This window comes from Rhinichthys klamathensis, unplaced genomic scaffold (assembly GCF_029890125.1).
Source record: "Rhinichthys klamathensis goyatoka isolate OS25496 unplaced genomic scaffold, OSU_Roscu_1.1 h1tg000391l_1, whole genome shotgun sequence".
Classification (NCBI taxonomy): domain Eukaryota; kingdom Metazoa; phylum Chordata; class Actinopteri; order Cypriniformes; family Leuciscidae; genus Rhinichthys; species Rhinichthys klamathensis.
The window spans coordinates 802,887-829,521 of record NW_026606894.1 but is presented as its reverse complement, the minus strand read 5'-3'; the positions used below and the strand labels follow the sequence as shown (position 1 = coordinate 829,521).

Below are 26,635 nucleotides of genomic sequence, written 5' to 3'. Positions count from 1 at the left end.
ATCATCTTTAAAGCTGCCGAAAGCATCAGCATGATCTGGTGGTCCTCCTATCTTAACATTATATCCGCCACTACCAGTAACAGACACTTTCACAAACCATCTGGAAAATAAAATCTTTCTTTCTTTGCCGCTGCAAAATCCATCTCACGTACTTTGACGATCCAGATGCATGCTGAAGTGTGCACTTTTCAACATGGCTAAAGCGCACAAGACAAGGTTAAAACACCTCGCATGGCGCGTTCTCAAACGTCTCGGGTTTATGGCTTTCGGTTCAGTTCAAACCGTTTGATAGCGAAGAGGCCCGGTTGGATGACATTTCAGTCGTCACCTTCCGACGCACGTTTCAGTTTACCTCGAGAAGACACAGTAAGTTCATAAACACGGTGTGCTATTTTAAGGCAAGACTTTATGAAAAAAAATATTCACGTACAAACAAAGCCAAGGCAAGAAATGTTAGATGTCTTTTGTCCTAATACAAGTGATGAACTGACACCAGCGGTGTCAAACACACACTCTTTCTCCCCACAAACGTGTGCGTGTGCTGCGACTGTCACCGTTGAGAAGCCAACGGCCGCTTTCATATGCGTCTCTCAGTTTGACTGAGGTGCGTCTCTTTCAACTGAAAAGGGCGAGACTCTGGTATCTATTTTGATCTGGTGATCAAAAACAGCGTTTTCAGCTATGGACATTGTGGTAAGAGCAACCCATATAACCGAACGCGACCTTAAAAGAAGCAGAGAGAATCTCTAAGCACAGTTTCACTTCAATAAACCTTCATCTTCTGCATATGAAAAATGTACAAAAAAACGGTGCAATCTCTGTCCGGACAGCATCTCAAAACGATCGGTCTCTCCACAAATTAATACTGACACATAGATCTTTAAGAAACAATAAAAAATGAAAACAATTTGGTCCGGCTGAGAACTCACTTCCTCCTGGTGGGAATGCAAGGAGACAGAAACAGTAAGAAACTTAATTGTAAATATTTCTGCCATATTCCTCTCGTCTCTAATTTTGGCAATGCGTGTAATAACAGGAGCATTCAGTCCAAGAAATGTCCATCTCTTTGTCTTCTGTTCCTTCCCGGTGTTTGTGCTACAAAACGGCAGTTCTACCTGAACTTCGAGTGTTCCCTTCCCCGCAGAACTATAAACAAAATAGGCGCACAAAGTCTACAGATTCTAAACTTTGGTAAATGTTTTGATGCTTCCTTTTTTTTGTCCCGTATGAGCTCAAAACAAGACTGGACCACGACTAAGTGTTAAGATGCAATGTGATTGGACCCGAAAATGGACGACCCGTTTTGTTTTCTTTCCAGGATCTGTAAAGGACTTTTTCAGCCTCCCCCCCCCCCCCCCCCTCTTTCCAAACTTTACTCATCCGTGTCAGGCTTGACATCTAACATGGTGTGGAGCTCTTCGGGAGTGTATCCCAGTAGGCTTTTCAAGTCACACACGAAGCGGTAGACATAGCGCTTGCCGGACGTCTTGTGGATGATGTTTTTGTCATAGTAGTAGCGTAGACCACGACTCAACTTCTCGTAATTCATCTTAGGCTTGTTTTTCCTCTTGCCCCATCTACGTGCCACCTAGAGGTCAAGGAGACACGGGTCAGCATCAGAAACCCACAGAATAATCATTCGCTTGCTCATGAGATTCTGTAGTGTGTGCAACCATGCGCTTTTGCAGTGGTGGTGTAGTGATTGTATCAGATGCACTAGAGATAGACCAATAATTGGTTTTCAACTGATAAATGGCACTGTGAGGTTAGTCTCTGAAGAACAACAGTTCAAAAAACACTTACATATTAATATATGCATTTACTTAACTAGCTACAACTTTTTTGGTTCTGTATTTTGGTAATATAAGCATAAAACAAACTTGCATGTTTGGTCAACTAGATTTTAATCATGACAACTCTCGGAATAGTTTTAGCATGCTATTATTGAATATGGCCATGTTAATGTATTTGGTCTAGCAGGACTAGACCTGCTACGCTGCTGCTGTTTATTATTGCTATGCACTTGCTACTGCTAAAAAAAAAATACACAGACACATGAATACACACATAAATCCTGTAGCAGATCTAGGCAGGTGGAGCTGGGGAGGTGGAAGGGTTCAGATGAACTCATAGCACACTGTAGGACTAACTTACAGCAAACACTAAACCGAACTATTTAAATGTTGAGCAAGCGATCTCATTGGCTGCAGGATCAGCAGAGGCCAATCAGCTTGTGCCATGTACTAATGATGGGATTGCTTGCAGAGGGCATGTAAAGGATCTATCAGCCTGCGATCTATTTCAACTAACTCTCTTTATTATTATATTGAGTATCATTGAGTATCATATAATAATATTATAGTTCTTATTCATATTTTGATATATATATATATTTATTTTATTTCAGTTAAAGTTTTGGTAATTTTATAGTGTTAGTCATTTTTTTAAGTTTTATTTTTTAAATATGTCAATATAGTTTTAAGTCATCGTTAAACTAAATGGAAATGTGAATTGTTGCACTGCATACAAGCGGAAATAAGTTTTTAGGTTTTTATATATTTATTTATTTTCAGTTAATGTTTTTTTTTTATAGTTTTAGTTTTAGATTCAGTTAACGATATTAGCACGGCATAGCCCTAATTAAAAAAAATAATAATAATTAATTAAAAAAAGTTAACTTCTGAGCAAAGCTTAAAAAATATATATTTTGTACTTTTTGAATTTTTATTAATTTTTTGGAGTCTATTCTTCCCCACCTATACAGAGCATGTTGAGTAACGTTGACTATAACCCCTCACCTCATCAGGGTCGGAAAGCTTGAACTCCCAGCCGTCTCCGGTCCAGCTGATGAAGGACTGGCAGGATTTGTCCGTCAAGAGCTCCAACAGAAACTGCCAGAGTTGGATGGGTCCGCTGCCTGAATGGACAAACAACACCACAACGACTTAATACAATCCTATGGAGGATGTTCACAACAGAATGTCCATTGATCTCAAGTACCATATGCAGTATGCAACAAATCACAAAGTACCATATTATCACCATTCTAGACTCTCTTCTGATCAACTGCATTACGTATAAAAGAAATGTTAGATTTCAAATCATGGTCCAAACAGAGTTTCACATGCCATTAGCTTTATGTCACGCAGCGTGAAAACAGAGACCGGCGTGACACAATGGAGTATTGACTGGCTACTGCACCAGACCGAATGTCCTTTTTGAGCTTTGGGCTCTTTATGTGAATTCCAAACCACTGACATAATTTGGATTTGCCCCAAGGCTACATATCTGGCGGATAAATGTGTTTGATCACGCAAACCATGATGTATATGTCTGCATGTCGCCCGGGTGCATTTGAAAGCACACATGTGTGTGATGTCTACATGTGTGTGAACGGCTGTGTGGGTGTGAGAGAGAGAAGCCCTTGGCGGACATCTGCAAAACGAGAAGTTGTTCTCACAAGCTTTAACATTGCATTCGCCCCTAACTGTGATGGGGTCAACTTTAAAGACTTTAGCCTTTCTGCACGGTGACATATTTAAAGGAGACATTTGAAATATTGCAACCGTGCATCTTAATGCACTTGATTGTGAGAAGCGATTTAAGGACTAGCGTGAAGTGTTTATGTGGTCGCGTTGACCTATTGAGCGAGATCTATCCTGCAAAAGCTTCACAGCGTGTAGGCAGCAGCGGAGCAGCTCGTGTACCCGTCTAGATAAGTTTTCATCTTGTGGTTTGTGCGCATTAAAATGAACCGTCACTTCATATCACACCTGCTGCAAAACAACAGCGAAGAGAAGAGAGAGTCTAATCTCCTGCAAACATCAAGTCCTGCACTATATATTAGCACCAGATTTTTACATTTATCAGGAGGCTATCGATATTGGATATTTAATTGTGCATGCTTGCATTCAGATTACCTCTGACATAATCTCAAAATGAATATTATTTTTTCATACTGTTCACTAGAACACTAAATTCACTAGTAGCATTAACAATTATTTTATTTTTCAATTACTTAAACAGAGTATAGGATTTTAATCTCAATAATTGATCAGTTTTCGGCAATTTATTTCATCATTGAGCAGAATTTTTCAAACTGGCGCATCCCCTAATTTCTATGCATCATTTCTTTGTAAATTAGGCTTCTTTTACAAAAGTTTACACACAAGTAATGTCACATTTACCAGCGTAATTCTTTTGGTGAAGTGGGCGGTAAATCAAAAGCAACGCACATGCAAAATAAGTGGTGATAACAGCAGGCACAACTCATTCTTACTGAATTCCCCACTGCACGTTACAGCCGGCTAAAAATATCCTTGCCGATAATGCAATAAAACACTAATGCAATTCTGAAACAGATTCTCTCATCAACAATTCAACAGTTCATTCTAACCCTCTCCCTCTCTGTCTGCCAGCCTCTCTTTGTCTCCTAAACATATGAGTCCACAAAATCACTCATCTGGATCAATGCAGTAATCGGTTTATGTAGATAAATGCATTAAAACACATTCCATAAGCACAGCTACTGTAACACACCCTCATTAGACCCAAAGGAGCCGGGAATGGAAAGCAATCGGTCTGTCCTCTATACATGCCTAAACCAAACCCTCAGACTGACAGAAATCCAGCGCTGACTTTCAGCAAAGCTTTGAAAGTACATTAAGGCCACTTTGCCTGAAGTGAGAGCATGATTACAAGCGAAGACAAGGATTTCATGAAGTTGCTCTGGGAAAACAACTTGGATCTAACGCATTGGGCTTAAAGGGATAGTTCACACTAAAATAAATACGTGCGGGTGAATGTTAAGCAGAATGTTCACGCTGCATTTTTTCATTCAATAAAAGTAAATAGTGAGCTCACAAGCACAACAAAAGCACCATAAAAGTAGCAAAATACTTTTCAAAAAGGTTCCATTTGTTAACATTATGTAACTACATTAGTTAACATTGCAAAAGTATCATTAGCAAACATTAGTATTGCATTATTAAAAACAAAGGTTGCATCTGTTAATATTATTTAATGGAACGGAGCTAAGATGTACTAGCAATCAACAGTTGTGTTTTTTTAACTAACATTAACAATGATTAATAAGTACTGTAACACATGTATTGCACATAGTTAGTTAATGCAATAACTAAGGTTAACTAATGGAACCTTATTGTACCAACGTAATTATCAGTGATGCAAATCATTCATTGGTTCTTTAGTGTCTTAAAAGCATAAGTCTCGTCTATTTTTCCACACAAAGCTATCATATTGTTTTAGAAGAACTGAAATGGAGTCTGTAGTAATAAACTACTTCTATGGCACTTTTGTGGTGCATTTTCTCTCATTTTTGAAATTTGACCACCCCAGTCTCCACTTCAAAACACAGGGTGAATATTCTGCTAAAGTTCCTTCGGGGGTCAACCATTAAATTATGACAAAGTTAAAAATTTTGGGGGGTGAACTGTGCCTTTAATGTGTTCGTGTCTGTATGAGGAAGCCGCCCTATAAAGTTAAAAATCAGCCGTCGCTGAAGAAAGTGTTGCGGTGCTGTGGTTGTGTTGCTCTCCTCACAGATCTGATGGATTTGTACTTGCATATGTGATTAATGATGACAAACACGAAAACCTCAAGAGCTCTGCGAGCAAGTGGATCATTTTTGTCACTAGCTGGCTTTATCTACCTCATCTCTGAACTCTGAAGCCTGTTGTGTTGTCACTGCGGGTAACACTAGTAAAAACAGGTAGTTCAATCCATATAAAATGTTTTTTCTTTCTTTCTTGCACATACACAGAAACAAACCCAACAAAACAGCTACAAATAAATGCACAATTTACAATCTGCAGCATAAAATATCCATAACATGCCTCTTTTTTTTAGCTCGGATCAAGCATAGAGAATTCCACATGACAACCAACTCAGGTGCGTGTGAAACAGTTCTTTATAAGTTCAAAAGAACCTAAAATAGAAATGAAATGTGCCACATATAGTAAGTGGGCCCTGTGTTCTTTCTTTAGGGTAGGGGAGTGTTTTTTTTTCTACTCAGATATATGACATGAGCAGGTAGGTTTGAGACACAAGGCACAAGGTTAAAAAAGCCCCTCGAAGATGGGCCGATAAAGGAGCTCTCATCTTAAGTGCACAGGCCTGCTATCACTTTGTGCTGTTGCCAAGACGACCTGGGAAATGGGTTGAGATGTGGGCCGCAGATAAGGAGTACAAGATGAAAACAGCGGAGAAAGAAACGGAGAGCTGGTGGCAGCGACGAGAAAGAGAGAGAGAGAGAGAGAGCTTGAAGAAAGCCTGGGTGTGGCATGTTTGCTGCTTCGCAAGGTTTTTCACTGCAGCAGTTGTGCAGAGAAAGAGATTTGCGATGACATTCTTCCAGTCATGTAACAAATGTGGCTCTGCGGTCACGAAGTGCACCAATGCATCGAAACTGGTGCACAAAACTCTGCCACTGATCCAGAAGCAACTGCGTCCCAGAAAGACAACACAAAGCACCTCGATTAGCAGGAAACACACACGTACTTAATGTGATTCCAAATGCTTCCTGGTTACAGCGTTCATTTAAAAAAAAAAAAAAAATGTATTAAAGATATTTCATTTCATTTGATGTGTGCAAGTATATGGTATGGGTTCGGGTTATGATCAAATATATGGAATAACACATGGTTTAAAATAATGATATGGTACATGATACGATATATCAAATGTTTTTTTTATATGATATGGTATGTGATATGATAAATAGTATGATTTATGGTATTATATATGGAATAGCATATATGTTTTTGATATGACATGCTATGCAATATTCGATATATCAAATGGATTTTGATATGATTTGGTATGTGATATGAAATCGTATGATGTATGGTATGATATATGAAAAAAACATGGTTCTTGATATGACATGGTATGCAATATTCCATATATCATGGTTTTTGATATGATATGGTATGTGATATGAAAAATAGTATGATTTATGGTATGATAAATGAAAAAAAACATGGTTCTTGATATGACATGGTATGCAATATTCCATAAATAATGTTATTTATCAGGCTTTTGATATTATTTGGTGTGAGATATGATATATACCATTTAATGGATTATCTTTTTAAAAAAGTACTGTGGCAATACCATGGTATGGTATCAGATGGTAATATACACTGAGTCTGCGTGATCACCATTTGTGACTTTTGTACTATTTGAAGCCATGCGAGCACCGCTACATGACCAAAATAACATTGTATTGCCATGCAACATGCCTAAGAACAACGATAATACCACTGAAACATACAACACTTTTACTTATACAACTTCCATAGAGTAGTCATCTCTGTTATTGACGGCTTTGATTATGTATTTAAAACTTGGATATCTCTCTGTGTAATGCAATAAACCGGCTTGTGAGAGCCTGGTCTGGTGCTAATGCTGACCTGTGTACCCAGCGAGCGCAGCTGCCGGGATGACCGGCTTGTCCTTGCTGAGGTCCGAGCGCTCCCGCACGTAGTCTTTGAAGGTTCCCTTTGGTTTGTGTCCGTGCAGTGCAGTGGGGTAGTCCTCCGAGTCGAAGCTGTCGTACGAGGGAACTCTCTGTAAGCTGTTGAACGACGACTGACTACTCCAGGACTGCGTCAGCCGGTCACAGCTCTCGAAACTGTCGATGCTCTCGAACGAATCTTGACCTCCCAGCTTACCTGAGACGGAGATTTCAGTGTCATTAAACAATCACAAGCATTTTCCAATCTAATGCATGTTGTATGGGAAAGAGGAGCATGTGCATGCTTCAAAATATCTTCACAGAACAGTGACTTAAGACAAACTTTTCTTTTAAAGAACATGGGCCGGTAACGCTTCCTTTTACAGTCCCGTTACCCATGTACATACTACGTACTTATTATAGTAATTATAACTACTGGGTAATAACTAGAACCCTGAACCTACCCCTAACCCATGTACTTACCTTATATTAGCCAGTACTTTCTAGGTAAGTACACTGTAAGTACACGCAAGTACTGTACTGTAAAAGGAAGCGTTAAAGAATTTTTTTATTTTTTATTTTGTCAAATCAACTTGGGTAATTAATGTGGTTTAGATAACATAACATTTTGAGTTCATACAATGAAGGAGATTGGTTTAATCAAAAGAAAATCTAAATGTTAAGGCAACCAGGTAACTTACTTCAAGCTAAAGCAACAATATTTTTTACAGTTTGCACAATTGCTAAAAAGATGGCATTCCTGAACTTTAGGAACTAATAAACGAGGACCCAGGTCTTATATTTCTAACCAAAGAGAGGGTGCAAAGTTTTTAGCGAGTGCACCAGCCACAACCGGTCTAGACCCAACCACGTGGAAAAATCTAGAACTGCTCTCACCACACTGTTTTTCTCTTTTCTCTCAAATATTTGGGTTTTCTTTAATTGGAAGAAAATCAAAACAAATTGCTTCTCTATTTTGGGCCAAACTGAAGATAAAAGACCAGTCTCGACTCGTGAATGTCAATTACAGAATGAAAGATAATACAGAGCTGGGCCTGATCCTGAAATCTTCAATTGAAAAATTGAAGCCACATGCGAGTTTGGTGGCACCACAAATTCTTTCCCACGCAGGAAAATAACACAAAGCTGGGATTTACTGCACATAAAGCCTGCGTGTACCTAGAGGGCGAAAGCCTAAATCTCTGCGTTGTTCAATAATATACAAGCGCCTTTGACAAATCTCAATGCCCAATCCAAATCTGGATCATTTGTTCAGCTGCATGACGGTTAGACCATGAAGAGCGAGACAGGCTTGTTTGTTCGACGAGTGGGAGTGAAACCAAACGTACGTGAGGTAAAGTTACTTCATGAGAAACCGGAACGCTCTTTTCACGCTTTACACCTCTCGCTCCTTACGAGAACCCAAGGTTCACAAAAACACCTCCTACCCCAGTACCTAAACCTCACAAGGACGCGCTGACACAAAAGACGGCTACCGGCGCTCTGTGGCTTCAAACATCTCTCACTTTGAAGCAAACATCTTTGTTTTTCTCTCCTTTTCCCCACCGCAGGCAGTCGAGTACATCTTGAGATGGTGTATGATAGAACCACAAATAAACCCAACGGTCTACTTCATTCCCTGGCAATTGGCGCATAGCTGCAGTAATGCGAGATGAGGAGGCTTTGTTTTCACTGCGAGGGTGATGGGACACACTTAAGCCCCGATGCGAGATACTAAACATGCATCTAAGACGAGAGGAATTCGCTTTTGACTCCCAGACTCAACTCAAACTTGATCGTGCATGAACTCACAGTTTCAAAAGCATCGAAACACATGACCTTTGGGCCATACTCACCTCTGCTAATGCGACCCACACACATGTTGTCTGGTGACACAACTTCCTGTTTGACTGAAAAATAGTCTCCCTGCAGTGGATTGAGAGGTGCGTCTCGCAGAATAACGTTTGGATACTCGCTCTCGTATTTGAGTGACAGCAGGTCTTCTGAGCTAATGGGGTGAAGGGTCTGGTAAGACTCGGTTATGAAGCTCGGCTCCGAGTATTCGGAAGGAGGCACGCACTGAGGATGCTCAATGCCATAGTCTGGAGGAAAGGAAGATGAAGAGAAGATTTAAAAAGAAGAGTATTTACATTACCTTTTCCATATAATGACAGTTCATAGTGACCAAAGGCAGTCTGCACCAAGATTATTATGGTTAAAAACAAAACATTAACTAAAAGGGAACTAAAAATGTCCAACCTGCACCATAGTTGGCATGTTTGATTTGAGCTGCAGCGGAGGTGAAGATTTTCAGTGAATAACAACTTGAATTGAATGTAACTGATAGCATATTTGTTATCGACCAGTATTAGATTTTTTTGTATTGCAATTTTTTTTTTTTTTGCATTTAATTGTATTTAATTGTTTATACTCATTGCATAATGTTTAACATGTAACACTCACTTAAAGTTGATTTTTAAATTATTTGAAATGTGGAAATTTAAAAATATTGGCTAATATTAGCAAATACTGATACTAAAATGAGTGAATATAAAACTATTATAATGTTGTGATGCCTAAATTCACTTGTAGCATTGAAAACAACTGATTTTAGTTGTTAGTGTTTTATTTGAATAATTAATATCAGCCATTTTGTCCATAAAGAAGAAATTAAATATTGGTTTTAATATTGCTGATCTTCACACAAAATAACTCAAGTCATTTGAACCACTTTCATGCTGCTTTTAGATTATTTTCTTGCTTGACCATAACAACTCTTTCTGTATGGAAAAGTCCATGTGAATTTATTTTGTGAGTGTACGTAACACAATACATGTTTGAATGGCATAAGGCCAGGTTAATAATGGCAGAAATGTCATTTATGGATGAACTCTTCCTTTAAGGAAGGCATTAAGGAAGGTTTAACCTCCTCCACACACAGATCATTAGATCATCTCCCATTATAGTCATGGCAGAAGCGGGGAACGTGTTCTCAGGTTCTGTGATGACGCAAACTGAAAGAAATGGCAGATACTCACTGAAAAAGTAGTCTGAGGGGTAGCGGGATTCCTGGAAACTGGAGGTCAGACCATTGACAGGGAAATGCTTCGGGTCTTCTGTGTGAAGAAAACAACACACATCACTGAAACCATGCACACTTCGAAGCCCAAGCTGTTAAATAGCAATTGCGAGGCAATGCAACAGAAACTACTTTGATCTGAATGTCAGTGTGGCGTTTACTTTACAGGTTTTTCTAAATGTGACAACTCTCACATGCTTCCAGCATTTGACATGACACATCACAGCATAGATTAGAAAATCTACAATTTATACTTTTTCCTGAGGATGATTTACTGTACTGCTTAGCTTACTCTTGGTAATAGTCCCTTTATGAATAACATTACAACTCAAAATTCTGATTTTGCATTCTGAGTTTTGCAGAGACTCACACCTGTGACTGTACGTCTGTCGGATTACATATTAATGTGTCAAGTTGTTTGGCAACCAGAAACAGCCTACAGTCAGATTAATGAATGGTGTTAAAACAAATATCAAATATATGAAACCATTTTATTTCATATATATATAAAATTACATTTACACATTTATTTATTTTATTTATTTACACATGCATTATTAATATTATTTGATCAAATACAAATGTAAAATGTTATACTATTTTATAATATACAAAATAATATAACAATAAAAAAAGCATCATTTACTGCTTTTAAATTAATACACATAAATTAATTAATTATTAATTTAATATCAACATGATATTACTGTCTGAATCGAACACATATTGAAGACAGGGTTATTATCATCAACTAAAACCATAAAAAAATGCATTATTTGAAGCAAAATAACAATTAACTAAAATAAAATATTTCTATAAAAATACATTTTATTTCAGCTAGTTGCTCTTTTAAAACCTAAAACTTAAAAAAAACTATAAAGACCTGTATAAAAAAAAAAAAAAAATGACAAAAAAAATTACTAAGCCTTTAATAATAAAATGAAAACACAAAGAGTGTTTGATTGATACTAAAATAGCACAGATTGAAGCCTGGTGTCTGCAGATGTGGAGGCGGTGAGGATGTCTACCTTTCTGCAGCATCTCTAAATGCTCCCAGAGGATATCGCCCACGAAGTCAGGAGCCAGGTCCAGGAACCGCTCTTTCCCCAGGGCACAGAGATTGGCCCCGTCCATGCTGAACTTATGGAAGTCCACGTTCTTCAGACTGAACTCGTTTACCGTCCAGGTCAACCATTCTCTCACGTGGGCGTTTGTCCACTCGCGGGGGTCTAGAGTGGTGAAAGAGAAAAGACATCTCAGAGTTACATGCATATGCAGATTGCATCATATATTATATACTTATTGTTCATAATCGTCTACAGAAAGCATCTGTTAAGTAACTTTGCTCTATCTCAGAACTATAAACAATATTTGGTAACACTTTACAATAAGGTTAGTTAGTTAACATTAGTTAACATTAATAGCAAACTGCACGTATACAGCATTTTAATATAATATAGCATAATACTTTATTAAAAATCTTAATATTAGTTAATGCACTGTGAACTAATATGAACTAACAGCGGTATTTTTATTAACCAATGTTAACAAAGATTAACAAATACAGTAACAATTGGATTGCTCATGTTTAGTTCATGTTATATACATTGACTAATGTTAACTGACGAACCTCATTGTAAAGTGTTAACTAATATTCTCATGGGCTCATGGGAAATGGTCAGCTGACTTTGCTATAAATTTGATGCCACGATGGGAGGAACTGAAGCGCCTGTAATTTTAGCTTGCACACTAACTCTATCTCTATCTCTATCTCTGTCTGTCATTTCTCTCTATCAGCTATTTCAGGACAGACGCAGACCTAACACAGACTTCAGCCACCCTACACACAGCAAGCGAAGCCATCTTGCGGTCTGCCATAGTTTGGGAAGCATAATTCATAACCTCTGCTGCTTCAGAGTGCAATATGTCTATCTAGCAAGATCTCTTTTTAGGCAATCTGAAAAAAAAACAGCCTATAGTGCTACAGAATACTGGGCCAGACACGAGGAAAATACTTTGCTTTTCCATTTTTCCTCTATCTACTTTTCTCTCTATCTATCATTTATTTTCTCCTCCTATTAATCCGATAAATAACAACAAGTTGGAAAATGTCCAATGTCATTAACATAATCAGTGAGTTCTCAAATGTGTTTTTAACATGTCTTTTAAAAGGGAAAGTTCACTTAAAACATTACATTTCTGTCATTATTTACTCACCCTGATGGTTTTCCAAACCCGTATAATCTCCTTTTGTGTTCCATGGAAGAAAGAAAGTTATACACGTTGGGAACAGGGTGAGTAAATAATGACAGTACTTTCATTTTTAAGTGAACTTTCCCTTTAAGAGAGAGAGCAACAGAAATAAGATAAGAAAAAATGAATATAAGGTTTACTCTAAACAGTTAGAGAGTCTTTTTTTGATATAAGTGCTTTAGAGATTAGGACCTTTAGGGATGGAGAGTCGCTGTTGCTCCCTGGTGAAGCCACTGAATGTGGCCAGAAGAGCCTGTGACATCATTTCTTTACTTCCTGGAGTCAGTAAAGGAACATCCGCACACTCCAGATCTGTTGGACCAAACACAGACAAGATAGCTCATCACCCATCACACACACATTCTCAAATCAGATTAACTATACTACATTTCACAAACAAATAAATACAAAATAATACTAGAAAAAAATAAGCAAATTCAATAAACACAATAAAATATATAAAAAATAAAATAATAAATAAAAACAATAACATATATAAAATATTTAAATATAAAAATGTTAAATATAAAAATTAAAAAAAATATTAAAAAAATAAAAATAAAAAAATAAAATAAAATAAAATAAAAAATAAAATAAAATAAAATAAAATAAAATCCCAGCATCTCATATGTAAACGTCTGCAGCCTGAGCTCCAATTCCACAAAATCCCTATCCGGAGGTAATATAAATCAATCAGTGTACTGCAAGAGCTACATAATCAGAAGAAAACCAGCAGCCTCAGCATCACACAATTGACTGTAGTTGTCCTCCATGTCTGCTGGCCATATGCACACCATCCACCTCCAACCTGACCTCCTAGACTGCTTCTCAGAGCCAATGATGGTGTGCTAACACACAGAGTGTGCCACAGGTCAGATTCTACATCGATGATCACCTTCCCACAATCCCGTCAGCCCAGCAAGCTGTCCCATCTCCATGTCCAGCCATTGACAGAGGGGCCTGTGTTGGCAGGGGTCAATAGTTAGGGGTCAGAGGTCGTGGCAGAGGGTGATGATGTCACAGCAGGCTGCAGGGTGTCGAACAGACACGGCAGTGTTGGAAAGCTCGCCCTCTCTGCTCGTGGGCACCCAGCAGGACACAGAGAAGTCTTTGATGAGTTAAACAGTACCCGATGACTTCCACTGATCCAATTAGGACTGCCGGGGTGGCAGTTCGGGAGAAAGAAAGGGTTTAGAAAACCCCAAAAGTGTCTAAAGAATGCCATAGAGCCAAGCAAAGAATCCGCCGAAAGGACCGTTGTGCGATCAAAGACATGCTGGATGTACGGTGAGGGGTGATTATTCTATTACTGGTGGCCGTCAGAAAACGTCAGACTGTGACTCAGGCACAATGAATCCGTCTGGGAGCTAAATGCACAGTCCAGACTGTGGAGAGCGAACACTGTGTGTGTTTTTTTTCGCTGTCTGCGACTGCTTTTCTACTGACACCCAGATGTTCTGGCATCTCCGCGCGGTTTTTAAACTGCCAGCCCTGGGCGCCGTATGGGTTTGCACTCGCTGTTGTCGATCCACATCACGACATAACCCAGCCAAGAATGCACAACAGCTGTCCCTCCTAACCTCATTCCCTCTCCTTCTCGCGATCTGCTACCCTGGTTGACTCGAACAGGGAAGGATTTGCAGTGATACATTATGCAGAGTGTCTAAATGGAGAAAAACAATGTAGTGCTCTTGTGTGATTGGATTAGAGCGAGATGCTGCAGTCTCCATTTACAGTGTTTAATTGCGCATTAGAGCCATCTGGACGTCAGAGGCTTCATTCACTAGAGAAGAGGCCCATTTTCACATTAGGCGATACAAGGCCAGAACTGACAAAAAAGACAATGGTAAAGGAAACATGTTTTACTTGGACAACATATGACACAGCAGCTTAACAAAGTACAGGTTTTTATATTAATGACAAATGCAAAGTGCCTTGTGAACAATAAAAAAGTGATGTTTAGATGACAAAAATACAAGTGACAGCTCTTACAAGCTGTGTAGTAAAATAGAGGGTTTGAGCATGCTATGAAAATCAAATCAAGAGTTTATTTTTCTGTTAGTGTATAAATCTTTTGAATAAATTCAGTATAAATTCAGTAAAAAAACAAGAATTCACTTGGAAACAACCATGTATCTGCAAGGACACCTGAAACAAATGGATAGTGAGCTGTTTTCAAAGAAAAACTTTGATCTCCATCCTTTTCATCAACAGATCTCATCGGCATGCAGTTATCACTGAGAGAGCTGGAAGAACTATTCTGCAAACTCAAATTATCATTGACCAATCATGCTGAGGCAACAATCAAACATGCTCTGTTCACTTTTATATACTATTGGAAGTCAATATACTAATCATCCCGTTCTCATGGTTCATGCCAATACATGATTCACTGATTAAATATAAAATTAACTGATCAAATAAATGATGCACAGATTATTTTTAACCCTTGTGTCTTCTTTGTTGAAGGCAAATATTTAGTTAAATGTTCATTACATTGCTTTTGGATTTGTTTTTAGTTCATTTAGTTTGATTTGTAATCCATTTCAAGACTTAAATTCATATAAAGACATTGTTCACTTGAATACTTAAAATGTAGTAAACTTGTTTTACTTTTTGGCAACTTTCTTGACTATTTTAAATTGTGATATTATTCACTTCAGCTTTCCACATGATATCACAAGGCACTTTATTGGAGGAACCAACACTATTTTTCTATGAAGCAAATGAATACCTCAGCAGGTGAAGTTTAATGAATGAAATTATGATTATATCAATTTCCATAGACAGTAACTAAACATCGCCAATAGCTGTAAATGTGAATCCATGGTGATTCTTTCTACTGAACCATTGAACCTTCTTAACTTACAGTAAAAGTACAGGTGTGTATTATTGGGTGGTGGGGTTGAGTACAAATCCGCCTGTCTCAGCTGTGCATTAGAGGCCTGTGAAATTGTGATTATGGTCATGAGGCCCTGGTGGTCTCAAGGAGTTGGGTGGGGTTGGGTCGGATGATTCACTTATCTGTAATGTGAGAGCATCCAAGACAACATGAATGGAGTCCCCAAAGGGATGACATCACTGTTGGCATGACCACAGGGTCCCGCCCATCAACTCCATTCAGTGTTTTCCATAGTACATTCAGTGGTTTAATGACTTGCATACATCTAGCCAGGGCTGATCTTCAGCCTTACAGATCACACATTGATGATAGTCTTAATGGTTCGTACTAAAATTAGACACACTTCAAAGAATGTGTCTGCATTTATGTGTCTGTCCGGGGTCTGTCTTAAGTGTGTGAGAGACAACGAGTGGGTGTGTAATAAAAGCCAAATAGCTCATTTGAGTCCTTCAATTGTCTGGACGGTATTAAAGGTTCTGAATGTTTTTTGTGCTTTGTGTCTGTATGCCAAATTAGCATATTTCACCACACGTTTCTTACTTTCTGTTTCAATTCAGAGATGCATATGCCATCAAAGTCCAGTCTGGAAATAAGGTTGTTCGAGGGTGTAGAACAAAAAAAATATTTCAACCCGCAAAAAGTCAGGTTCTGGCCTTTGACAAATGTGTGTCTCAGCGGGGTGTCAGGGTGGGCCATAAAACACCTTCAGTTCTTTATCTCTAGCATTATCTTTCACGGAGTGTTAGACAGCAAGACTGTTAAACCTGGCCCGCATGAAGGAGGGCCATTCACACAGCAGGCCTGTACTGAACAAGGCACGGTCTGGGGTGGGGGATCCAGTGAGAGAAGTGCTTGTTCTGCCCACTGTTTAGATTTCCATCTGAAAGCATGCAGACCGGGCCGGGCCGAGACAGGAATAGCAGCGGCCCACGATCAAGCTCCCAAAGGCCACGCAGAGCCCGTCCACCCTGTCGAGGTCACGAGTCGGGGGCTTTCCCGCCCTGGAACACTGTGGCTATTCTTAGAGAGCCAGCCAGTGGGTGCCCCGGGTTCACTAGATGGTCTAACCCACTCACACACACACACATAAATACACAACACCACCATCAGTGGGTCACACACTGAGCATTCAAATCACAATGACCGACAGGAACCACTTTAAAATGGGCATTCTTCAACAAGTTCTTGCTTTAAACAATTAATTGTTAAGTCTGGTAGGGTTGAAACGGTACCACTACTGGTACCTATAGATCTGCTGCTGACAAGCCATAACTGTTTGCGCTACCACGACCTAGCTCTTATCAACTTCTTTTCCGTCTGCAATCATGCTTTTGAACTGTCCGCAACTGGCATGCGATGCATTACAGAGATACGTATAGCAATGCTACTATGCATACTGCAGAGTAAAGTGGAGGCAGTTTGCAGCATGCAAATAGAAAGAGCATAACTGCATTGCAGGAGTGAACACCTCGAAAAGACCATGAGAGCACATAGATCAGTGAATCATACTGTTTAGACTTCTGAACAAACAAATGATGATCTTGACAAACAGTTTACTTTCAGCGACATTCTTCCTAGAAACCTCCAATAACGTCCTCTAAGTGTACCTGAAATTGCAGCACTTCATGAGGGGGGAAAAAGGACAATTTTCCAGCACTGGATATAAATATGTCCAAAAGCATTTCTGATCAAAGTGAATTTATATAAGAGTAGTCAGTCATGCCTGAGCTAAGTTTATGAGCAAGCAGCTTTCAGTACTAGGGAAATGAAGGAAGGAAAGCTCTGCATGCAATTAGCAAGCTAATGGCTAATGTTGTCTGCTATTGTGGATCCAGCCAATGGCCAACAGATGCATTCTCGGTAAATGAATTCCCCAGAGACCGCATTGTTTTTATGTATCGCACCAAACATTCCTGCCTTGTTTTACAATCGCTAATGTGGATGGGATTTTTCTGTGAGCTTGTTCTGTATTTGTGACCTAAAAACCAATGTGCCTTTGAGTTCAGTTCTAAATGGACCAATTACACAATTAACTGTACGTAGAGTAAAGTACCACAGCTGCAACAATGAAAAGAGTTCACAAGCCCAAAATAGATGAATGGGAGGCTGGAAAAGAAGATGCAATGTTCTGAAATACACTGCAAACTGCAGAACACAACGGTGTGCTAAAGCATCATCAAAGCGACTAAAGTGACACATCTTTTCAGTGAAATTCTCTATGGTGACAAATGTCAACATCAAATGTGTCAGAAAGCAGAAGCAGTGAAGCAGAGTGGCATGACAAATTAAGTCTCAGCATCTTGTAACTGTGTAAGAAATAGCTAAATGCCTTAAACAGGTTCCATTTGCACACTCTCAGAAGTAAAAAAAAAAAAAAAAAAGTCAGACTAACCCTGCTATGTGGTTTTATGAGAATGGGGTGAGTTGTCGCATCCCACCATGTTCTACTTGTGTAAGTGAACAAAGTCAAAGACTAACCCTCATTATGACTGCCTCTTGGAACCGGTCCAGACACCTACACAGAACGCCTTTAACTGCCTCATCCCTAAATCACCCGAGCAGAGCCTCTCTGTCAGAAATATGTAGATAGCAGGGAGAAGGTTGAACGAGAAAGCGTCCCAGCTGTGGCGGCTCTTGTGACTGCCAAGGATCATGTGCCTTCTATTCAGCTGTACATCAAGTAGCACTCACAAACTGAGAGAGACTGTAAACCTAGCTACAGCCAAACACCTGGACCTCGGAGGACAGCTTAAGATCACATTTGTAACCGGACTGGTAGCCAGAAGCGTTTCGTCAATATGCCTCTAAGGTAGGAAATGTGTTCAAAGAGGTGGGACAAAAGTAGGAAAATTACAAAACCAGCTCTGACTACTGAGCCCTAAAACAGGTGACTTGGTGAAAGAGCATACACCGATGGGAGAGCTGAATCTGGGAACAGGTCTTCCTCTGCCTCCCTAAACTGTGAGACACGTAGCCAGAACCAGTCGGGATGCCGCTCTGATCTCAAAACCAGACCCAACGCCACATTCTGTGTCTCTCCGTTGTACTCGGTAGACATCTGCAAAACAGCCACATCAAAAAAACAAGAGTGGCATGGAAAGACAGGCACCGGTCCGGCTGGCTTACTCACCTCAAGGGCCTCCCACCACCCAGAAGGCGGTCTGGAGCCCACCAGAGAGCGTCAGAGGGACTGGGAAGGGCTAATGTCTTATGGGAGGAGGGGTGGGTGCTGGAGTAAGCTCGGCAGGGGCTGTGACTCAGTAATTAGCCTGTAGCACGCGGCGGGGATGAGAAGACAGCACTAGGCAGACGCCACATCAGGGGCCAGGGAGACGAGGCAAGAGCCCATGTGGCCCACAGACGGTAGAGAGACAAATTCAAGGAAGAAAAAGAGAGACATGGAACATAGGGGAGAAAATGGGTGTTGTAAAATGTTGGAAAAAATACACTGTGGTTGTTATTTCTTCCCTGCTCTGGGACATGCTGTGTCTTTTGCTTTTGTTTTAGTCTTTTGAAGTTCAGAGAAGCAGGGCCAGAGATAACTGTTGGGAAGACTTCAAACTGAAACACAGTGAAGTGGGTTAGGACGGCTTTCGCAAGTATGCTACAGTGAAAATGGCTATGACGTATCGTTCAGTCATTCTGACGCATGTAACGATTCAGAAAGAGTTTGTTTGTGCTGTTACCTTGTGCCAATAACTTGAACGAATAAAGGCTAGGACCTGCCTTCACCCTTTGATGACTTTAAAGGGAACAATAAAAATGTGTGTTCACCAGAAAGAATTTCTGACAGGGGAGTCATTAAACCAGTGGACATTCTGTGAAGGGGGAGTCACTCACGAACAGTAGGCAATACTTTCTGATCTAACAGTGCTTCATCTTTGCCTCAAGGCTTGAGTCTGATGAATCAATTCTGAGTTTCAAATATTAACCCAGTCACCTCTTAAACCTTTTGCATGCCCTACACTTCACGTTAGTAAATTCTTCTGAAGTGACTCGAACACTTGTATACAAACTATAAAAATTGCGTTCAGGCTGTGTCATTTGTTTGGCCCACATCCAGAGACCCACATCAGACTAACCTTGATTGCCTAGGTCTGTATTTGCACAGCTGTCAGGTAAGCAAGGCATGCTTAGGCCTGGCAAAAGTGTGAATAGGCTGACATTACAGAAACCTATCTGTTATGTAACTTGGGAATCAAAGTCATATTCAAACACATAATCTCAAAAGGTTGCAAATATGACTACCTGCTTGAATTATCATCTCTTCACACACCTAATAATGCATGGATAGTGCTTTTGCACTAGTGCCCAGTGTGTTGGTATCTAAAGCAAGGGTGTTTGAGCGGGGCCTAGCAGGGGTTTGGGATGAGAGAGAGTACAGTGTCTTAATCAGATAAAAGTGGGCAATAGGCAGCCCACCCAATCCTCAGACATTCCTGTCACTCACTGAACCTTAAGATGGACATGGGGCAAGAGTGAGAAAGAGGGAGAAAGGGAAGACGAAATATCCTCATCAAGGGTTATTTCTCTAGGACGAAATGAGTGGGAGGTGACCCCTGGCCGTCTCTCATGTTGTTGCTGACTCATTTCACTGTGCTAAGTAGTCTTTGGGCAAAGATGAAAGGAGTGACCCCATTATCAAGCATTTTGACTACGTCCCTTTCAAAGCAGAGCTCTCAGAAGATGCTGAAGACTTCTGGAGCAGCAAAACTGGCTGGGTTGGAACAGCATTAACCATTTTAGTAGCAGATGTTACATGGGTTTATCTTTGACCATAAGGCCGTTCTAACATCTGTGCTGCTCCACAACACATGATTCATACTTGTGAATGACTTGAGCTCGCACGGTCAATTTTTCATGTAAACCCTTTTGCTTCCAGACTCGCTGTGGGTACTTGGAGATCGTTTTGTGCTAACTGCATATGTGGTCTTTTTTTAGCAATTCTATTAATGAATGAAAGTGTGTTTATCGAGGCTGTCCTGCTCTTGTGTAGGTCCTATTGTCTCTTCATGCACTACATGTCTCCGGGGAAAATCAGATAATCTTGACTGAACTCTAAACAACTTTTGTGTGACTCTTGATTGAATTCAACCATTCATCACTTTTGTATAAACAGAGTCAAAAAGCAAATGGGGGTGGGGGGAGGCGGGCTTGTTTTTGTACTAGCCGTTGTCTTCAAGACACAGCTTGCTTGTCTTGATTTAAGACTCAATACAAACCGGGATCAGGTGCTTAATGTCTACGGCCTCTCCGCATCAATGACGTGTGCATGTTAGAAACTATCATCTGTGTCAGTCTGCCAGAGCTTTACACTCATACAGGCACTTTGTGCAGAACATGGGACCCACAAGGTGCACATATCCATTCTTCCAGAAGACTAAAGTAGCAGACCAGCAGTAAACATGTCTTACGTGGATTTTACGGTCTTTGCCAGTGAGCTGCGTTCACCCTGGCCTGAACACTCACGGTTGACTGAACTCGGGGGAGCTTGTCTTGAGAAATTGTTTTGCAAGATAGCACGATATTTTGGCAACCCCCGCTGCAAGTATCAGCACTTTTTTTAACAGCACACAACTGTTTTTCCATGCAAGGAGAAAGCTTGTGTTTGTGTGTTGGTGAGTGTTTGCACATGTTCATGTGCCAGTGCATTTTTAAATGTAAACTCTGCGACTGTGTGCGAAAAGAGAGCCAGCCCGTGTGCATGCGAGAATATGCAAGTGTGGTAATGATTCATACCACATCTTGCACATCACACTAAAGTCACTATGTTTTAGCTTTCGTTCTGACATGCAAAGGTGAATGCCTCTTTTTCCGTCATGTATTAACAGCTGGTGGTGTGTGAGTCTGTGTGAGAGTTAGGGAGTCAGAATTATGTGTGCATAGCCATCAGCTGTGGTCGAAGCCAGTCAGCATTTTATCATAGGGAAACTAGCGGCCACTGAACTCACCCTGCCCTTCCGGGCCAAGGAAGAGGGTCATATTCTTAAAGAGTACAAGTACAGCGGGCCAAGGCATGTGCTAACACTAACATCCCACTTGCATACTCGTCGCTTTATTCCAGTCCTCAGGAGTACAGAGGGGGAGTGTGAGACTGCTGACTACTTAACCAGCATGGCATCTTCTCTCCCTCCCTCTCTCCATCCCTCCCTCCCTTCACCCTGGTCAGGCATGCGGCCCCTCCTGAGGCAGGCTGGGTCAGCAGCGGTGGGGGTTAATGGATGTGGTATGAATGGACAGTGAAGCAGCATCATGACAAACTTCATTCAGTTGACACTGACCACTCTTTAGCCAAGAGGGAATTTCCCTGCCATGACAAGCATGCATGAGATTGCACAAGCACACTCGCATCAAAACAGAAAGAAAGAAAGAAAGAAAGAAAGAAAGAAAGAAAGAAAGAAAGAAAGAAAGAAAGAAAGAAAGAAAGAAAGAAAGAAAGAAAGAAAGAAAGAAAGAAAGAAAGAAAGAAAGAAAGAAAGAAAGAAAGAAAGAAAGAAAACTTTAATCTCTAAGTAACAAGGATGACCATAATATCTCCATAAAAAGAAAAGAAAGCCCAGGGCTCAGCCAATGACCAAATAATGAACTTACATTAAATGCACAAGCACATTAGATGATGCAATGTTCTGAAAGCCAGCTCGACATAAATATAATGGCTCTTGTAGTTAAAATTCAAGCCTGCTGGACATGCTTGAAATGAAACACGACAATGTTAAGCGGTAAAGTGTGATTGTCATGTCATGAGAGGCCATGTGTGGCAGTCAACATCAGTCTAGTGTCAGACTCTTCATGTACAGTATTTGCTAAATGAATATGTTGCTCTCATTCTTGCAATGTAGCAATAAAAGAGTACAGTTTTCAATAATCAATATAGCTGCTCAAATGACAATAAAATGACAAAAATATGTTCTGAATATCCTAATACAACACCACAGTTTGTAATCCTGCTGATTACATTTAAGACATTTACAAAGTTTTCAATTATAAAAGAGAAGATTGACTAAATTTCATACAATTGTTTACAAGACTGGTTTAGGTAGTCACATGACCAGAGCTGTTAATTGCAATCAGAAATATCCATAAAAGGAGGCATCACGTAAAGCATGTTATAATACACGTATTTTTTTTTTTCGTTTATGAATAATCTATAATTGCTGCCTTGTGATTGGTGGTCACATTTGTGGCCGGGGGGGGGGTGGGGGGGGGGGGGGGGGGGAGTGGGGGGGGTGGGACCATTCCGAATAAATAACTAATTGATTCACATAATAGCATTGAAAAAAAAACTACTGTTACATTAAATATAAAAAAGTAAAAAAAAAAAAAAAAACATTATGTTAGTCTATTCTATGCAACTTTTATTGGGTCTTATTGAGCTATTTTTTTCCCACCGGTTATAATTGTGACCACATATAAAACATATTCACTGACTTGGTTGAAATTAGGCTATCCAATGAGTAAACTACATGTGCTCACTTATATGGGTACAAATCTGGGAAAAATTGATTGATAGTATATTACATAATAAAGGCTATTTGTATGACAGTAAATCAATGACTGGCACATCTGGAGCGCCACACGCAGGCTTTTATACCTGTCTATCACTCGCTGATCAAACACATTTTATGTTGCAACGAGTTTCGGAAATGTTCTGTTTGACATCAAATCCGTATCTCGATTCCAATGCATTTCACAGGCAAGACATCATGCACAAAAGTTATTCATAACTGACTGGACAAGTGACGAAGACGAGTTTTGCAATGCAAAATCAAAACGATAACGATGAGAAAGCGTACTTACCGTCTACTTTTTCAGATTTTATTATAGTTAACGGCTTAATATCGACAGCTGCCGTCATGGTCACGCATTCAGTGTACAAAGTCTGTTTGTATGTTTTTAGTCCCAAACGTCTCCTCCAAAGTCCGTCTATGTGCCGGGAGTATCTTAGAAATAACACAGGTTTTCCCTTAACAAGATCCGACCTCTGAGGTATTGAAGTGTCTCTCTTCCTCCCTCTCTCTTTCTCCGCTCTATCTCAATCAGGCTTTCATTCCCTCCCTCTCTCCTCTGTTAGTTACCCCGGTCAGGGCGGTTCTGTGTGCGGCACGGAAGAGGCTGATCCTCGCGTAAAGGGGGCGGCGTTACTCGCTGATTCAATTCAATTCAATTACACTTCACTCTGCTGTCTCTCCCTGGACGCGACGCACGCGACGCCACGGCACTGGAAGCGTTGAGGCTGCTCGTCATCTCAAAACGTTCACCAATCAGACTAATCAGCTATGAGCTCAATGCTCACACTTCAGCAACAATAATAACTGGCCTAAATATGTATCAATTTGTAGCGGAAATCCAATAAAATTAACTTTGTATATTTTTATTATTTTATTTTATATATTATATATTTTGAATCAGTGCACTGTACCATATATCGGAAGGATTCCACTTCACGAACATGAAGTATTTAATATTTTTAATAGGCTATGTATAATTTTATAACAATAAAAACAATCACACAAAAACGTGCACAGTCATGCTAAATAAATATATTTGGTAAGTAAAAACAATTATAAAGATGGTCATAAAGTGGACAATTATGAATTCCTGCTTTTCAGTCTCTGCCAGCACGGTCTACTCTTTTTCTAGCTGTGCATCTTTAAGAGCAAGGTGAACATTTTCCAGTCATTACAATCAGCACACATCTTGTTCTCTATTGGCTGAGCACAAGACTCAGCACTCAGCTTCTGATACATGGTTTTCCACGATTGTGAGTCATATGTAAATAGGCATAACTGTACAGAAAAAAAAATCTGTGTAAACACCCTTTTCCTATTCAAATGTGTCTTTTGCATCCCCACCCTTTCTTTTTGCACTAAAGTGAAGCTCCACCAATGAGACGGTGTGTTGCATTTGTGTGTGCAGTCATCAGGGATCACGAAGCTGTGATTACATCTGGCCTGGAAACGAGTTTGCTTCTTTCTTGGGCACAATGGCCACTTAAATAGTAATGGGAACTTCCCATTTGTTAATTTCACTTACTGTTACACACAGAGAAGCTGATATTGACAAAGAGAGCAGTTTCACAAAGAAACGGAGATCACAAATTGTCCATCATCTGTGTGAATAGTCTTGAGCGATTTCTTCATCTTAATGAAAACAATTGCCTAACTCCACTAATGCAATCTAATGCTGAACGTGTCACATCACCATAATAGTTCACAAACGTCCATGTACTTGCGTTTGCTGTTCTTTAAAAGCCAAGACAAGCTGACCTCCAAATGATGAACGCGACACACCTCACTCTCTCAAGGAAAAGCTGCCAAGGACAAGGAAACTATTCAGTCTATTTAAAAACACTGATAAACAGTGAATTGCTGGCTCGTGTTTTAGTATCTCATTTGTCATTGTGAATGGCTGATGCTATGCTCAGTTGAACTCTCGCCGGGAATCATACAAGGAACTAAAGAGGATAAAAAGATATGTCTCCCGTCTGGCTAATAGTCTGCAAATGATCAGAAAGTAACGAGTGCTCTCATAACTTCGACCCAGCCCTCATAAACACCTCAGCGTATTTCCTGCCCACCTTGACTAGATCAGTAAAAATCTAAGACAGGATTTTACAGAGGATCCTCTCGCCACACCCACAGCGAGGGATGAGAATCGTTGACAACTTTTGGAGGCCTCATTTTTCTAATAAAACCTTTAAAAAATAAATATATACATGTCATATATGTATATATATATATATATATATGTATGTATGTATGTATGTATGTATGTTTGAATAAATATACAGTATTATATACACATATATACTGTTTATATTGTCTGATTGGTCAGCTGGTCCAGGCTACTCTGATTGGTTTTATATATATATATAGGCAGGTAGGCAGCATTTCAATGCTAAATTTAAAGCCCGCCGTTCCGAAAATCCCAGTCTGCTCTGATTGGTCAGCTGGTCTAGTCTGTTGTGATTGGTCAGCTGGTCCAGTCTGTTGTGATTAGTCAGCTGGTCCAGTCTGCTCTGACTGGTTAGCTGATCCAGTCTGCTCTGATTGGTCAGCTGGTCCAGTATGTTGTGATTGGTTAGCTGGTCCAGTCTGCTTTGATTGGTTAACTGGTCCAGTCTGATCTGACTGGTTAGCTGATCCAGTCTGTTGTGATTGGTCAGCTGGTCCAGTCTGCTCTGATTGGTTAACTGGTACAGTCTGCTTTGATTGGTCAGCTGGTCCAGTCTGCTCTGACTGGTTAGCTGATCCAGTCTGCTCTGATTGGTCAGCTGGTCCAGTCTGCTTTGATTGGTTAACTGGTCCAGTCTGATCTGACTGGTTAGCTGATCCAGTCTGTTCTGATTGGTCTGCTGGTCCAGTATGTTGTGATTGGTCAGCTGGTGCAGTCTGTTGTGATTGGTCAGCTGGTCCAGTCTGCTTTGATTGGTTAACTAGTCCAGTCTGCTCTGATTGGTCAGAAGTGTAATGCCCCTTACCCATAGCCGGTGTGTCTCAGCTCTCAATGCTTCATGAGCTGCTGTGAACTATTATATCTACGGTGTATAACTATGGCATTGGTATTGGAAGTTCATACCATCTTTTGCTGCCCTTGCAATGATAAAACAGCGTCTCCTCAAAATAGCAAAATCTACCCAACTGTTCTTTTTGGGCGGGTCAAACCAGCTAGTCGGCAAATGTACAGCATGGTGACGTATAAGTCATGGAAATAATGTCCGGACTATAAACGAGACATTTCAGGCAAATGTTTTCTGTTGGAGAAATGAACTCTCTTTGGCATGGACTTTGTGTAACTTTGCTAATCGTTAACATGCACAAACACCTGTCCTACACAAGAAAAACATAACTGCCGCTCTTTAAAACAGTGCTCAAACCTCAATGAGTGATCCGGTTGGTTTTGACTCACGTTGTGAACAGCTGAA

The 26,635-nt window shown here is 40.1% G+C and overlaps 1 protein-coding gene across 7 annotated transcripts in view; it reads right to left on the bottom strand.

The window, feature by feature from the left end:
* Positions 1-283: 283 nt before the first annotated feature.
* The window catches only part of ets1 (v-ets avian erythroblastosis virus E26 oncogene homolog 1), a 51,483-nt gene continuing 25,131 nt past the window's right edge, over positions 284-26,635 (bottom strand). Inside the window, exons 1-9 of one of the 7 annotated variants that reach the window (XM_056234243.1) lie at positions 23,509-23,763; positions 13,002-13,121; positions 12,774-12,803; positions 11,585-11,785; positions 10,516-10,593; positions 9,334-9,579; positions 7,434-7,694; positions 2,799-2,917; positions 284-1,588 (exon numbers count right to left, since the gene is read on the bottom strand). In XM_056234243.1, the coding sequence (XP_056090218.1) occupies positions 1,373-1,588; positions 2,799-2,917; positions 7,434-7,694; positions 9,334-9,579; positions 10,516-10,593; positions 11,585-11,785; positions 12,774-12,803; positions 13,002-13,121; positions 23,509-23,566 (1,329 nt within the window). In that variant the 5' untranslated portion in view covers positions 23,567-23,763 and the 3' untranslated portion in view covers positions 284-1,372. Of the gene's footprint in view, positions 1,589-2,798; positions 2,918-7,433; positions 7,695-9,333; positions 9,580-10,515; positions 10,594-11,584; positions 11,786-12,773; positions 12,804-13,001; positions 13,122-18,841; positions 18,860-23,508; positions 23,764-26,635 lie in introns of those variants that run through there. The other 6 variants (XM_056234245.1, XM_056234240.1, XM_056234239.1 and 3 more) reach the window with 6 other exon arrangements.